General features: G+C 36.2%; 1 protein-coding gene across 12 annotated transcripts in view; it reads right to left on the bottom strand.

Moving 5' to 3' along the window:
• ZNF644 (zinc finger protein 644) overlaps nucleotides 1–13,973 on the bottom strand; it is a 54,207-nt gene that overhangs the window by 7,277 nt on the left and 32,957 nt on the right. For 4 of the 12 annotated variants that reach the window (XM_068952531.1, XM_068952529.1, XM_068952528.1 and 1 more), the window contains exons 3-7: nucleotides 9,801–9,871; nucleotides 6,435–8,478; nucleotides 5,438–5,993; nucleotides 4,657–5,262; nucleotides 1,935–2,057 (exon numbers count right to left, since the gene is read on the bottom strand). In XM_068952531.1, the coding sequence (XP_068808632.1) occupies nucleotides 1,935–2,057; nucleotides 4,657–5,262; nucleotides 5,438–5,993; nucleotides 6,435–8,447 (3,298 nt within the window). In that variant the 5' untranslated portion in view covers nucleotides 8,448–8,478; nucleotides 9,801–9,871. Of the gene's footprint in view, nucleotides 1–1,934; nucleotides 2,058–4,656; nucleotides 5,263–5,437; nucleotides 5,994–6,434; nucleotides 8,596–9,800; nucleotides 9,872–13,973 lie in introns of all 12 variants that reach the window. The other 8 variants (XM_068952533.1, XM_068952532.1, XM_068952534.1 and 5 more) reach the window with 3 other exon arrangements.

Here is a 13,973-nt window from a genome sequence, read left to right as displayed (position 1 = left end):
AGAAAAGTTTTGTGAAAACAGAAAAAGAATCCATATAAACATATTCTCATTGTCTTCATACAGCTTCAAAGCTGAACCCAAACTGAAGACATCTCAAATTGCTCTCAATTGCAACCATTTTTTCCATAAGAAAAGCTGATATTTCCAAGAGCAACATTCATAGCAAAGTTTAAAATTGGTGTGTGCTAGTGAAATCTTCATTAAAAAGTCATTCTCTTTAAAAAAAATTTACTACAATATATGGTGGAATGAATATCAAATAAAGCCACTGTTTGAAAGCCTATTTTGTCATCTACCAATCTTTCATTGAGTTTTCTCAATTGAAAAGTCAATAGACAAACTGTAAAGTTCACAAAGCTTACAAACTTTGCAAAGTTACAAAAGTTGTAATGGTAAGGACTAAATTAATACTCGTTAATATACACTGGTTGCATAGTATCATAGCTATAATTTAAGTCTTCAAGTTACTGGTTTCAATGAAAGGCCTTTATCTGTGTGGCATAAACTATTACCTGCCTCAGCTTCTGAGAGCAAATTTTGTTTTTCAAATTCTGTTTCTAACCTCATTTAAAACAAAATTCCAGGTCTAAAGGACTCAAGAGTCAGGAGTTTTCTTTTTAAATTCCTTTTAAAAGCTCTAAGAAAATGCCAACTGTTCTGATAAGTATGCGACTACTTAGTTAGCAAAATATGTTTCTTTAAGGAAAAAAAAAAAAAAATCTCAAAGCATCTTAGAAGCTACCTTCACTTTCCCGCTCAGCAAAAGGGAAGCTGCGGTACAAAGAGCTTGCCCCAGGATCCAATCTCTGTACACCTCCAAACTCTTTGCCACAGTGCCTCGTCCATTTAATTATCATTAGACTTCAATGTGCCACTTGCAGAATCACTAAACGTATTCTCCTGCACAACGGATATATTGCATCTGCTGACCTAATTCCAAGTCTCCTTTGTTATAGCATTAACCTAGTGTAACATAAGACCTGACATCCACAGTCCCAATCTGTAAAATAAGTATTTCTTTTAGCCTTCTGCAAAAAAAGCCTGAGATTCATTTTACTTGTTCTTAGCATAATGAATTACGTCCATAGACAAAAGTAAATCATGCATTTTATCAAAGCATTATGGGGGGGGGGAGGGGAAAGGCGTCCACCCACAAAACTGATGGTTGCCCTTAAGTAATTAATATTCCAGACTTCCTATCTCCAAATTTTATCACTATATCCCAGCACTGCTCCCCAAACTGCTGTTGATCATATGAAGCCCCACTAATCTCAGCGGTACTCCAAGTAAACTCCAGAATCTGCCTACAGCCAAGCAAACTGCAGGTCTCTACAAATGAGTCTATGTCAGAATATAAACTATTAGAGGAAATTCAGTATGAAATGTGTTTTAATTAATATTAATAGCAGTGCCAAGTGTTGTACTACACTCGCTCCATGTCAGATCACGTAGCTTTTGATTTGTGAGCCAAACAAAAAATGAATTTGAGTAATATATATAAAATGTGTTGTTAGAGGCACATACTGTAAAACTAGTTGCTTCTCCTGTCTAGTAATTACATGTAATAAGTAATAAAAATTACTCGTTAAGTTTTTTAATTTTTGAGATACTTCTAAAACACTTTGTTAGAAGGCCAACTAACTATTTTGAAAGTCGTGATATGGCGGGAGAATGAATTGAAGCAACATCTTAGTTTTGCTTACATACCTTAAGTATTGGATCCAAAACAAAATTATAAGAATGAAAATCAGACATGAGAGTGGACAACAGCAACATACCTTTGTTTACAAGTTGCTGAAGTTCTATGGCAAATACAAATTCTGTTTATCAGTGAAAGCTTCAAAATTATTTTGAATTAACATATGCTTTTGTCCAGTCTGATGAGGAAAAATGCATCATAGACAGACTTGCTTTTACATCTGTAACAAACATACCTGTCCCAGTCAAAAGTCCAGCACTCTTCTTTCGTGCATAAGCGCGTAAGTGGTTGGACAGGCTAACAGCACTTGTAAACGTCGTATTGCAATGCACACACGTTCTAAGCTTCACAGGCATACCTATCATTCAAAAGAAAACTATAATCCAGTTCTCTCTTCAAAAAATGAAATTCTCAAAGCGTTGTAAAAAGTTTTCTGTAATAAAGATGGTTTAAAATATATTCACTGCATTGACGCAATTGTTTAGTATATTAGAAGGATCCAAGTTAACCATCATTAGTTTTTCACGGAGTGCTTTAAGCCAAACCATGTTATTTGGAAAGAAGAGAAAGGGGGCAACCTGCACCCTTAGGCTACTCTTAATTTAATACCTACTATCAAGTTCCTACAGATCTCCACATTAGGCAGATCTAACCCCAAAATACAATCCTGCGATTTGAATAGCACAATTCTGTTGAGGAATTTCAAAGCTTGCAACCTTCCCAACAAAGAGAATTTAAAAAGTCTAGTTGACAAAGTGGTAGTTAAAAAGTGTTTTACCCATAAGACTAAAAGGCTCAATATTAAACTGGGCTGCTGTTGAAGGCTTGGAGAAAGAGGTGGTAAAACGCACCACTGCGCAGCTGTTAGACAAAACATTTTGTTCAGTGCATTTTGTTCATTCATTTTTGATTGCGCATCTAAAGTAAAGGTAACGATTTGAAGTTTTTTGCCAAAATTTCTGTGCTAAATAACTGATCAAAGCAACATGAAACAGGAAAACAGTGAAACAATACTGAACTCCTCATTTACCCTGCAGAAAAACCAATACAATTTCCCCCCCCCCATCAACTTTACCATAATGCTCTCCTTCACTTTACCAAAGATAGTGTGTTTGGTCAACTAATATTTCAAGTTCTCTGATACATATAAAAAGTATTAAAAAAAAATAAAGCTATAACTACTCAGCTGGAAAGCCTGTTAGCAGGAAAGAAAGAATTCTACTTTCCAGCAGCTCACACAAGACACACTGTTTTTTTCAGGCAAGTTACAGGGGAACACCTGGCTGATATTAAAAAAAAAAAAAAAAAACAAGAAACCACCCACCCACTAACCAAACAGAAAAAAACCCACACCTTTAAAAACTAAAAACAGATTTAGAAATATTTGCCTTTTTAAGTAAGATTCAACTGTTTCAACTTGATATTAAAGATTTTCTTATTAACTCAACTGGCACAGTGCATTAGTTGTCAAATTCTGTTACCTCAGCCACAAATAATTACAGGGCCCCATTCATAAATGTTAGTATTATGCAAGCATGTTTACTTCTGTTTGGCTGTTCAACACAACCAAACAGGTGCTACCTAATATTCAGCAGTAAACATTAAACAGAAAGCAATACAGTGTCAGGTTTGGCAAGCTACTCCTTCGATGCTGTTTTTCAAATAATTAATCCTGTCAGAGATACTCTTCCCTTATTAAGCAATCTCCTGTCTTAAAGGACAACCACAGACATCAAGACAACATTCAGTGCAATTCTGTTCCACCTCCATCTCCCTTTAGAAAGCCACCTTTGTTAAGAAACTGATTGCCACACTTTGTGTAGTCCCCTAACAGAACTTCCGAGCACATCAGATTTTCTGCTGTTGTTTGCTTTTATTTATTTAAAGGAAGACAAGAGTATAGGTGAAAAAGTACTAGGCACTGGCAGTTTTCTAACCTGCGCTCAGTAATAACAAGAAAAATCAAAAGAACCAAAAAGTCATGGGTATAAAAATAAGATCCTGCTCATCAGTCTAAAGAATCCTGCAGCTTTATCAGGTAGTGCCCAAGTAAGAATGCCAAGCTCCAGATACACACTAAAAAGGATGCTCTAAGAATCGTCCAAGACTAGAAACAGCTCTTATGTGAGAAGTAGGTTAAAAACATCATTCTAAAAACTGTTCTATTAATAGAGAGTACCTAGAAAGCTAATTATGGAATTGTTTTGTTAGCACAATTCTCAGAGGAGGGGAAATCTCTGTCCATATCAGTCAGGGGTCGAGTATTAGAACCCTGCTGGCAACAACTGTATTAAAACAAAGCTGGAACTAGCACAGTTCTTCATTCAGGATGGACAGGCCCTAAAAGCAAGCATCAGTTTCCTACAGCAGCCATAATTTTACAACAAATAAGAATTAATTTATGTTGAAAGAGTACGTTTGTCTAAAATGTCAACATTAGGCAATAGAAATTCATCATTTTGGAATATTATACTCTCATAAGGGTGTCGGCAGTTCTGTCAATTTGAGCAAATGCTACTTTGCACAAGCCTCAACGATTTAAATAGAGCAGTTCCAAAACCAAGAGTCTTCAAGCCCAGAAACAGGGTTACAGCCCAAATGTCTGAGAACTGTTAGTCTACCAAATGCACGTGGACAGTACAACTTATTGTTATTGCAGGATGCATTTTCTTCCGTACTGAGGCTCATTTTGTATCCACTCTGATTTTGCATGCCCAACCATATGCAGAATAGGAAGTACATTCCATGCAAAAGAACCTAGTGCTTCTGAATATTCGCTTTAGGAAAAAACACGTATACAAGTTTGCAGTGCTACTTCTTGCAGTCAGTGTCCACTGAAAACAAAACATGAATTAAATGAACAGAACTCCAAATAAAATACTCTACACTCATACACTTTCTACGAATGAAAAGATTCTTTGGAAATGTAGTTAAGACAGCTAGAAACATCATCTTACCTGACTGCATAGTCAAGTCCATTTTTTGCGGCTGATACATCAATGGACTGTCTTCATTTAATGGAAGAACACATTTCTGAACAAACCTCTTTCTTGCAGTTTGATTATGAATCTTTTGAGGAGAAATATCGGGATTCCTTTCGTCTCCTAACCTTTTATTTTTCAGGAGTTCTATCAGTGTAAGCGACTGATTTTTTTTTTCATCATGTAGTACTGCTTTTGTTTCATCACATTCGTTTAGGAAACTCAGCCCTTCTTCCTCCGATGCAGACACAGATGTATCTTCAGTCTTTAGGCCATTATGGTATGCTTCAAGAGGTATAACATTCTGAGATAAAAAGTCATCATTTGATGCAAGTTTCTGAGCAACAAACGGTCTGGGAATAATGCGGCGACTGTTCAAAGCCTTTAGGATTTTTTCATACTTCTCTTCATTTTGCATCATCTCATTCAGAACACAGATTGGAGACTTGTGTGCGTCCCACTTGGTTTTGCCAAGCCTCTTCAGGTGTCCTCGCACATGATTAGACAATCCAATTTTAGTATCGAACCAGCCTCCGCAGAGCTGACATGTATGCTCAGAGGAAGTTTCAGATTTCTCAATTGCTACAAAGAAAATAATCTTTTTCAAGTATTTTGACACTTAATTACACACAGTTTAACATCAGAATAGCAAACTACAAGGATAAGAGGCTTTACAACAAGATAAAGCAAGTCTTGTTTAATGATCAATAAGTCCCTTTGTCCCCTTCACTGCATATTCAAATTTAAGGAAACTTACCTTTTCTAACACGTTTAACAGGAGTTCCTGTTCCAGTTCTTTTAAAATGTTGCAATTTGTCACTTGTTGCTATCTGTTCTGGTGAAACAACATGACGGGCTTCATAGCTTAATCCAGCTCTGTGAAGATGTCCTCGGACATGATTAGATAGGCCAACACCTGTTTCAAACGTTGCTGGACAGTATGGGCAGGACTTCTTTTCAAGCGACAAATCAGTCCAATGGAAAACTGAATTATGCTTTGGCAATGCTGATCCTACATTTTCTAAATTCTGAGGATCATGCAAATCATGCAGGAAGTTACTACCCTCAGCATCTTCATAATACTCAAAATAAAAGCCATCATTCTGCTCATAACTAAGTGAAGATTTATCACCAGCTTCATGATCTTCCATTTTACCTTTGAATATGGGGAATAGGTTTACATGCTCCTGATTAATATCACTGTAAGATTCATCCTCCACAGATTGTGTAGTGTAATCACATAGTTCAACATTATCCCATGAACTTTCATCCTCCGTTTCATAGCTGTCTTTTTTTTCAGCAGAGTTAAGTTTCTGTAAAACAACAACAGTCATTTTATGCAGAAAATCTGGATAGCAATCCAAATCATCTCCTGCAACAGAGCCTTCCCTCTTGGATTCTTTAACCACTCTTTTTACAGCTACATGCCTACGATCTTTATAGCCTTCTGCCCTTTTGCAATCAAGATTACTTGAATCCATGACAAAACAATTATTATGGGGACTACTTGATGAAGAAAACAAATGCAAAGAACTGACAGAGCTGGACTCTTCCTTTTTTAAACGTAAAGGATAAGAGTCACTAGATTTTTTAATCATTCTGTAGTTTTCATATTTGTTTCTATACAAATAATTACTGCTTGTTTTGACACTAGCTTTCTGCTTTGCTGCTTGATGAAAATATTTAGGTTTCTGGTCAATGCTATTTCTAATCAAAAAGGTCTTGTTTGTAGAATTTAGATTGCACACACTTACAGATGACTGCGAAACGCTCTTCCGAGCCTTCTGTATCCTGTAGGGTCTCTTGTGAAGTTTTGTGAAGTTACTGGACTGTGAAGTAGAGCCAAATGATCTTTTTACATCCTGTTTTAAAACAGAGTTCTTTGGAAAAGTAGAAGATTGTTTGATCAACTGTTTTGTCCTGCTACCAAAATCTAAAGATTCTTCAATTATGTTGCCTTTTCTTTTTTCTAATCTAAGATGGCTACCAAAGGGATCAATGCATGATGTTGGATGCAAATATTCCATGTGTTTTTTTAAAATGCTTCTGGCTGATGTAGTAAATGGACACATCTTACACATATACGTGGATGACTTTTTTGAGGATCCTAAATACGGATCTTTCATGGATGCCTTTTTCTGTGTTTTCCTCTGCGACATGTCACTACCAATAATTGAACATTTGACTACTGCTCCATGAGCAATCCCTCGATGGCATTCCAGTTCATTTTCTGTCACAGCCATGAAATTGCATTCCTCACAGCAATAATATCTTTTATCTTTTTCATGGGTTTTTGCATGCTGCACAAATGTTTTGGGACAATTGGTACCAAATACACACTGTGGGCACTGTAACCGTGCACTCCTACCCTCATCCTGAAGTTCTTTCAGCTCACGGATTTCTTCCATCAGTTTCTGCCTTCTTTCTTGGTGAATTATCATATGCTTAAGAAGCGAATTACGATCTCGAAATGTCCGTCCACATTCCCTACATGCATAGGGCCTGGGGACATTGAGATGTCTGAAATGACTATTCCCATCTAAGTGGTACATCATATGCCTATGCAGATGTTTCTTCTCCCTAAAATTCACATTGCACTTTGTACAGGGATAAAACGATGGTTCATCAGTACTGAAAGTAGATGGTGATTCAGAATCATTCTGTTCACATTTATTTTTTAAAGTATTGGAAAGAAAAGTGCTAGTGTGAACAGGAGAAGTATCTTCCGCACAGTTACTAGCAGGACTATAAATCAGTTGTTGGATAGCATCAACAGCTTCCAACTCTTCATCTATGGATTCAGGTTTTACTTTGCTCAATGAATATCTCTGTGGTTCTACTAATTGTAGCTCCTCATTCTGCTCTAAGAAGTCAACATTTAGTAATTTGGATTTACTGGGAATATAACCGGTATCACTAAAGCAGTCTTCAGTATAGCGTGTTATTTTGCTAACATCCATTTTTCTTTTTCTCTTTTTCTCTAGACCTACTTTACAGTGAACCGGCGATTTCTCTATTGTTTCTTCATTTGTCATAAGAAACTGTATAAACTCTTTCTGAGGATCCCAGCTGGGATCACATCCTGATCTGAAACCACTTGTACCTGAGGAAATGCCTGTTAAGGTGTCAACACAATCATCTTTTACTACTAAATTTTTATCATCCTCACAAACTTCTACTTCGCCTACTAAAGTGCTATCTACACTATTTCCTACTGATTTTGGTGAATCACAACCAATTGAAGCAGAGGTAGGTAGATTTTTAATGGAATGAGTCAGATTCTTAGCATGTGCTACATCAGGTAACAAAAATAAAACTTGGTGCTGACTTGATGTCTGTGTTGTACTCTTTGCAGGCAGCTGAAGATCATGAACCACTGTCAAAGTTGAGCAGGAATCTGTATGATGACCTACAGACTGTCCAGTGGTTAATGAAACACTGCCTTTATTCATAATGGAAGTCTTGGTTGAGGTGGAGTGTGAAACTGGTCCATTAACAGCAGTTCCTCTAGACAAGATAAAGTTTTCACTAGAAACAGTAGGAGCACCAGTGTGTATAAATAAAGAAGTCTGGCCTCCACTTAAGGCTTTTTCAGATCTGTCCCTTGATAGCTCCTCAGACAGAGTCAATGTATCGTTCTTCTGAAATGATGTGTCACACTCTTGTGGTTTAGGAATGCCACTGTCTTCCTCAGATGTGAAATCATCATCGCATAGGATTTCTTCTTTAGCACCAGTGACTTCAGGATTTATTTCCAAATTATCCATATTGCTGGTCTGTCCATTAAGTACATTTATACTAAAAAATTAAAAAAAAAAATACAACAAAAAATGAATCAGGCACTTGCAGAAATAAATAACAATGGCAGTTTTAAATTACAATTTTCTCCAGGACCACCCTTTTTCACACCGTAACCTGAAAAGATAATTTTTGAATTGGTTAAAAAACATTTTTAAGATAGCCAAGACATTTTTTAAATTAATCAATAAAAAAATAAAAATTGCATCAGTTTATGGGCTATATTAATAAGCATACAGCAAACTAGTGACTGCCTACTGTCTTGGTTTAAGATATTCAAACACCTACATGCAAGCAAAACGAGGAAAACACTACTGACAAAAACAGTGCAAATACATTTTGTGCGTACCTCAACACGTACACAGTTTATCTTCAGTATTTCTCTGGGCATAAAATACATTATGAATAAAAGCTTTGCAGACATCTGTAAGACTCATTTCAGTAAACTTTTAAACTATACTTGCCTTTAGCACCTGTTAAGCTAAAATAATCTTTACATATCTGAAAGTATCACTTTGTTTGAAGTACTTGTACACAACTGACTGATATAACGCAAAAGCTTACAAAAGCGTCTGTTTTGGTACCAATACAGACAATACAAAACCAATCCAATTTCTAACATGTATGATTAGTGATGGAAACATAGCAAAGGTTCATAAAGCTCACTGAAGAAAACAATTTCTTGCCATTCCCATTTTACAAAAGAACTCTCCTTTAAAATCAGATCCTGTTCATGCTATATGGCCATGTTAAACGGTAAAGCAAGTAAAATAGCATTACCGAAAAGGTGGAAAAATTAAGCAACTAAGATGCATCTACCTTAGCTAATCACCATGCTGAATCCAGAGCATGACAACAGTAGTGCCTACTAGTATAGAGAGCTACTACATATTAATTCCCTCTGGGACATTTTGTGTGCCTAGAGTATGTTTTTCTAAAAGTGGTTTTTATTTGCATGCAAAATCATCTATCTGACACTTGGTGAGCACTAGGGGCTTGCCTACACATGGAATTCAATGTGCAGTAAACTAGAGCGTGAATTTAAGGCTATTCACCATTTATCACTTGTGTGGACCCGAAGAATACGGTAAGAATAAGCTATTAAAACATCCACCTAGGAGCTGGAAGCATCTATCAATATTTGGCAAGAGGAACACCACAAAACATACCACCACGTATTTTATCCTTAAGGAGTACTCACTTAAAATCTTTTGGGAGATCTGGCTCCTATCATCACATATTTAACTTTAGTTACCAATTAAAATTTTGAATAAAAAGTTCTCTTAAAAGGAGACTCCTTTAATGAATATTTTATAACTCACAACAAACGTCCAAGGCTCCTCGCAGTGGTCCTTCATCGAAGCCAAGGAAGACCACGTCTAACATCCTTTTCCTAAGGACAGGAAAAACAACATGCTTAAAGGGCACCACTATCATCTTTATATGACAGACTAAAATGCTCAGAATTGCTACTGATTTTTCAGTTATTACATACAAACTTATCTGAGCAATCCAAGGTGCTATCTATGGCCTCACAGAAATTCAGCCATATTGTGCTTGCTTCAGATCAGAAAAAGAATGAAACAAGCATTTAGCGTGTTTTAAAAAAAAATAAAACAAGAAAAGAAAACCCACCCTCTCCAGCATAATATGATTTTCTCATCATTTTAAAGGCAAAATAAACTATATTTTAAGTCCAAATATAATGAAAAAAATTCTCAATGCAAGAAGTTAAAAAGTTGCCTTTGCTACACAATAACCGAAATACCCAATACAGAAACACTACCACAACATACGTCAGTTCAGTAAAAAATGCTTAAAATACATAAACACAATTATATTATCTATTGACATGCCCTTTTGCAAGCATACTACTGGACAAAACAATTAGCTTTTCATTGTCCCATTTCTTAAATCTCTGAATTTCTCTGCTGTTTTGAGACGATTCAGTTTCTACCATAATAAAAAACATACTCCCTATAAGATCATTTTCAATGCTTTCACCCTAAAACGGTGATAATGCACCACCCAGCAGGAGTCTTTACATCACATAGACAAGTTAGAAATGGGCAGCACAAACACGCACTAAAAATCAGTACTGCAAAAGTCAGTTAAAGGAAGCGACAGCTCCAAGCATGCACCACTGCACCTGCAATAATTTTCTATTAGGTTTATATTATTTAGTGATAAACTAGGCAGCAGAGTTCAAAAATGTACGCAAAAAGTTTATAAGAAATTTACTAAGTTAGTTATGCCACAAAATTTGTATTTTCCCCATTTTACTATCACAGACGTAGACAAACGTATGCTCAGTCAATTTGAGAGCCCATATTAGCTTTTCTCAACAGGAAGCAACATTGCTAACGAAGTGGTAAATTCAGTGTTAATGAGTGGCTTCACTGTTACCACCTCAGAGGTAAAACCTTCCATGTTCCAAGTTCCACCCATCTGTTCTGGTGTTAGGGGCTCAGAGAAAGAACAGACGCTTCCCATTTAAGGCAACTTCATTGGTACCCCCAAACAGCAGGGTGGCAAACCGAGAATATTGTGCCTGCTTGGAGACCGCAGTCCTCATTATCAGAATGACTCCCAAAAACTTGTCACAGGTTTACATGATGAAGACAAAACCATGTTGCTCTACAAACAAAGCTTTACATGAACACTCTCAATATTAGTGTTAAAGCTTAAGTTAAAAAAAATGGCAAGGGCACCATACAACCACCTATAAACCAAGATTCCCTCAGAAGCTATCATAAACAATGGCTAAAACTTACATCGCGCAATTTCTTTAAATAGACTCCTTCCCATATTGTATAGGTATAGAGATCATGAACTATTCCATATGGATCAGATTAAGAGACTTCTATGCTAATATAGTTGTCTCTACAGAATTCAGTCTTTGGATCAAGCCCAAAATGCTTACTATATTAGTAATATCACTGTAACATTTTAATCATTTTCTGCTAATTATCACATTTTTTCCACCTATCTAGGTGGTGCAATTCCCTATTTTATGTATAGGGCAACAAAAATTATGTTAACAGATTTAGGACAGCGCTATCAAAGCAAATATACATCTTTTTAAATTACAGGAATTTAGAGTCTTGTTATAACAGAGCCAAAATTCAATACTTTGTTTACAGTAAAATTATCTCCGCCAATATGTAGGAACTTATGCAATAACTAAAATGTATGTAACTAGATAAATGCAATAAAACATTCTACACTCTACCACTGCTTTGGGGAAGAAGTTACTGTTTACGCTGTACCACTCAGGAAGCACAATACTCCAACTGAAACACTACCTAACCCCGAGCACTCCGGGTAGAGGGGAAGAAAAACAAGCAAGCAAAAAAAAAAACCCCAACAACCACTGTAGCAAGTAAGAGTCAACCAAGACTATACAATATTCTTAGCATATTTCCACCATACGGTTTTAAAAGCATCATTCTCTCCACCATACCAGAAACACACACAGTATCAATTATGTCAGAATATATAGTAATTAACCCGTATTTACTGTACTTGAAAAGCTAAACATTGAGACACTAAATGTAATGTTGCAAATAACGCTTAACAGATCCCCTGCCAAGGCAAGCACTATGCAGTTGAGCTAATTTTTTATTTAGGCACAGAGCAAGCGCCGACTAAAACCTTCCATGACATGTTTGCAAGTGCTATTGCAATATATTGTTGAGATGTTGTATAAAGACAAAATTATAATGCTTCAAAAGCTGATACAAGCACAAACAAGTAGAAAACAATCAAAGATTTAGCTAGCCCACATTCTACTCCACCCCAATTTAGCTATGAAACACTCGTGAATTTACATGTTAATTTCTTAAACAGTTTTTGATCTATTTATTTTTTCATAAAACATCAGTTTTAGAAAATCATAACGAGTTTTGTAGATAAGGCCGCCGTTGCCAATGTAAGCATTAAAAAAAGTGTAAGGTCAGGTCTGTCTTCAAGCTGACAGATCATCATTTAAATGACTTAAGCTAATCTTATTGTCTCAAAAATCTTGAACATCAGTATTTTTGCAAACTATCAGCACTTGCTATAACACCCATACTACACTACATCTTGAGGTTACTACAGAAGAAATGAGGTGATAATTGCATATTAACATAATTATTCGGTAATCCCTCTGAGCAAGCTTCCTAGGTCACTCAGTAATTCAGATTAGATGCAACCTTCCTGTCATCAGATCTATGCTGTCCACTTTCTGTTCATTAATAATTCTTTTTGATAGAAAATATACTTAATTCCATTCTTCTATGTACATTATTAATTGTATTTATTACAAGTAGGTTTACAACGCTTCCAAGTTCTCATTTCATAATGACAACCTTTGCTATGTAATAGGGTCACACACCAAAGTAAGAGTAACGCCTTCATACAATGCTAGTTCATTAAAACCACACTCTGGAGCTAAAGGTAGTATGCTCTTGCCTCCTGGCAGTTTTCAGTTAGATTGGGTGGGGGGAGGGGGAGGTCCATTTTATTTTGGAAGGGTTTTAGGATCTGAAAACACACTGGAGTCGAAAAATTTGGACGGAGCAACACGGCCGAGTTTATGAAACACACAAAGTGCTTTCCTGTGGTTAAATACTAAGTTTCTCTTTACATTTATAAGCATAATCTAGTGAGCTAAAAGCATATACAGTGACTGTTCAGCAGCACAAAAACTTAGAAGTCATTTTCTAAATGGATCAAATTTACAGCCTAGTTACAGAAGCTGAAAAATATAAATTATTTCAACAGTGCTGTAACGAAGGCAAAATAAATAAGCAAACCACACACACAACACACTTGTCCTGTGCTAAGTAATTCCCCATTAAGTCAAGTTCATTAAGCAGACACAGGAATAACCAGGTCACTCAAGAGATGATTCAGATATTCAAGGAATAGGAAAGGTGTTTCAGGTTCCCACTGACTTTCATTTAGATTTGTTAGTTCTTCAGGACTGTGTTATGTAAATATATTTAAAAACCTAATAAAATCCATCATTTTACCCACAAGCATTTCTGCACTAAAGCTGAGATATGAGAGATGATGGAATCAAAGTCACAGATTTTTATGCAACAAAGAGCAGACCAGAGGGAGCTCAAATTTGTCATGGCATAGGAGTAAAGCAGAGGCTCCTTTCATTTCTGTCACAGTACAGAGTCTATTCCTGTCTTATGTTAGTTATGGCAAACTTAGTGAAAAAATTTAAGAACCTTTGGAAAAATGAATGACCCTAATGGAGAAAGAGGAACTAATACAAGTTTTATAGGAGTCAAATGCGGGAGGAGACAGACGGACAGAGACTGCCTCCTAAAGTACCAAATATATTAGCATAAACCAGCCACATTTTCAGAAAAACCATCTTATTTAGATATTTGGATGATATTTTTCTCTTCCACACAGCAATGCATACTTTACACTTACTGAGTTTTGAGTGTTTTCTAGCAAGATGAATACCCAAAGTCAATAAATTAGGACACTTT

This window comes from Struthio camelus, chromosome 8 (assembly GCF_040807025.1).
Source record: "Struthio camelus isolate bStrCam1 chromosome 8, bStrCam1.hap1, whole genome shotgun sequence".
NCBI lineage: Eukaryota > Metazoa > Chordata > Aves > Struthioniformes > Struthionidae > Struthio > Struthio camelus.
This window is presented reverse-complemented; position numbering and strand designations above follow the sequence as displayed.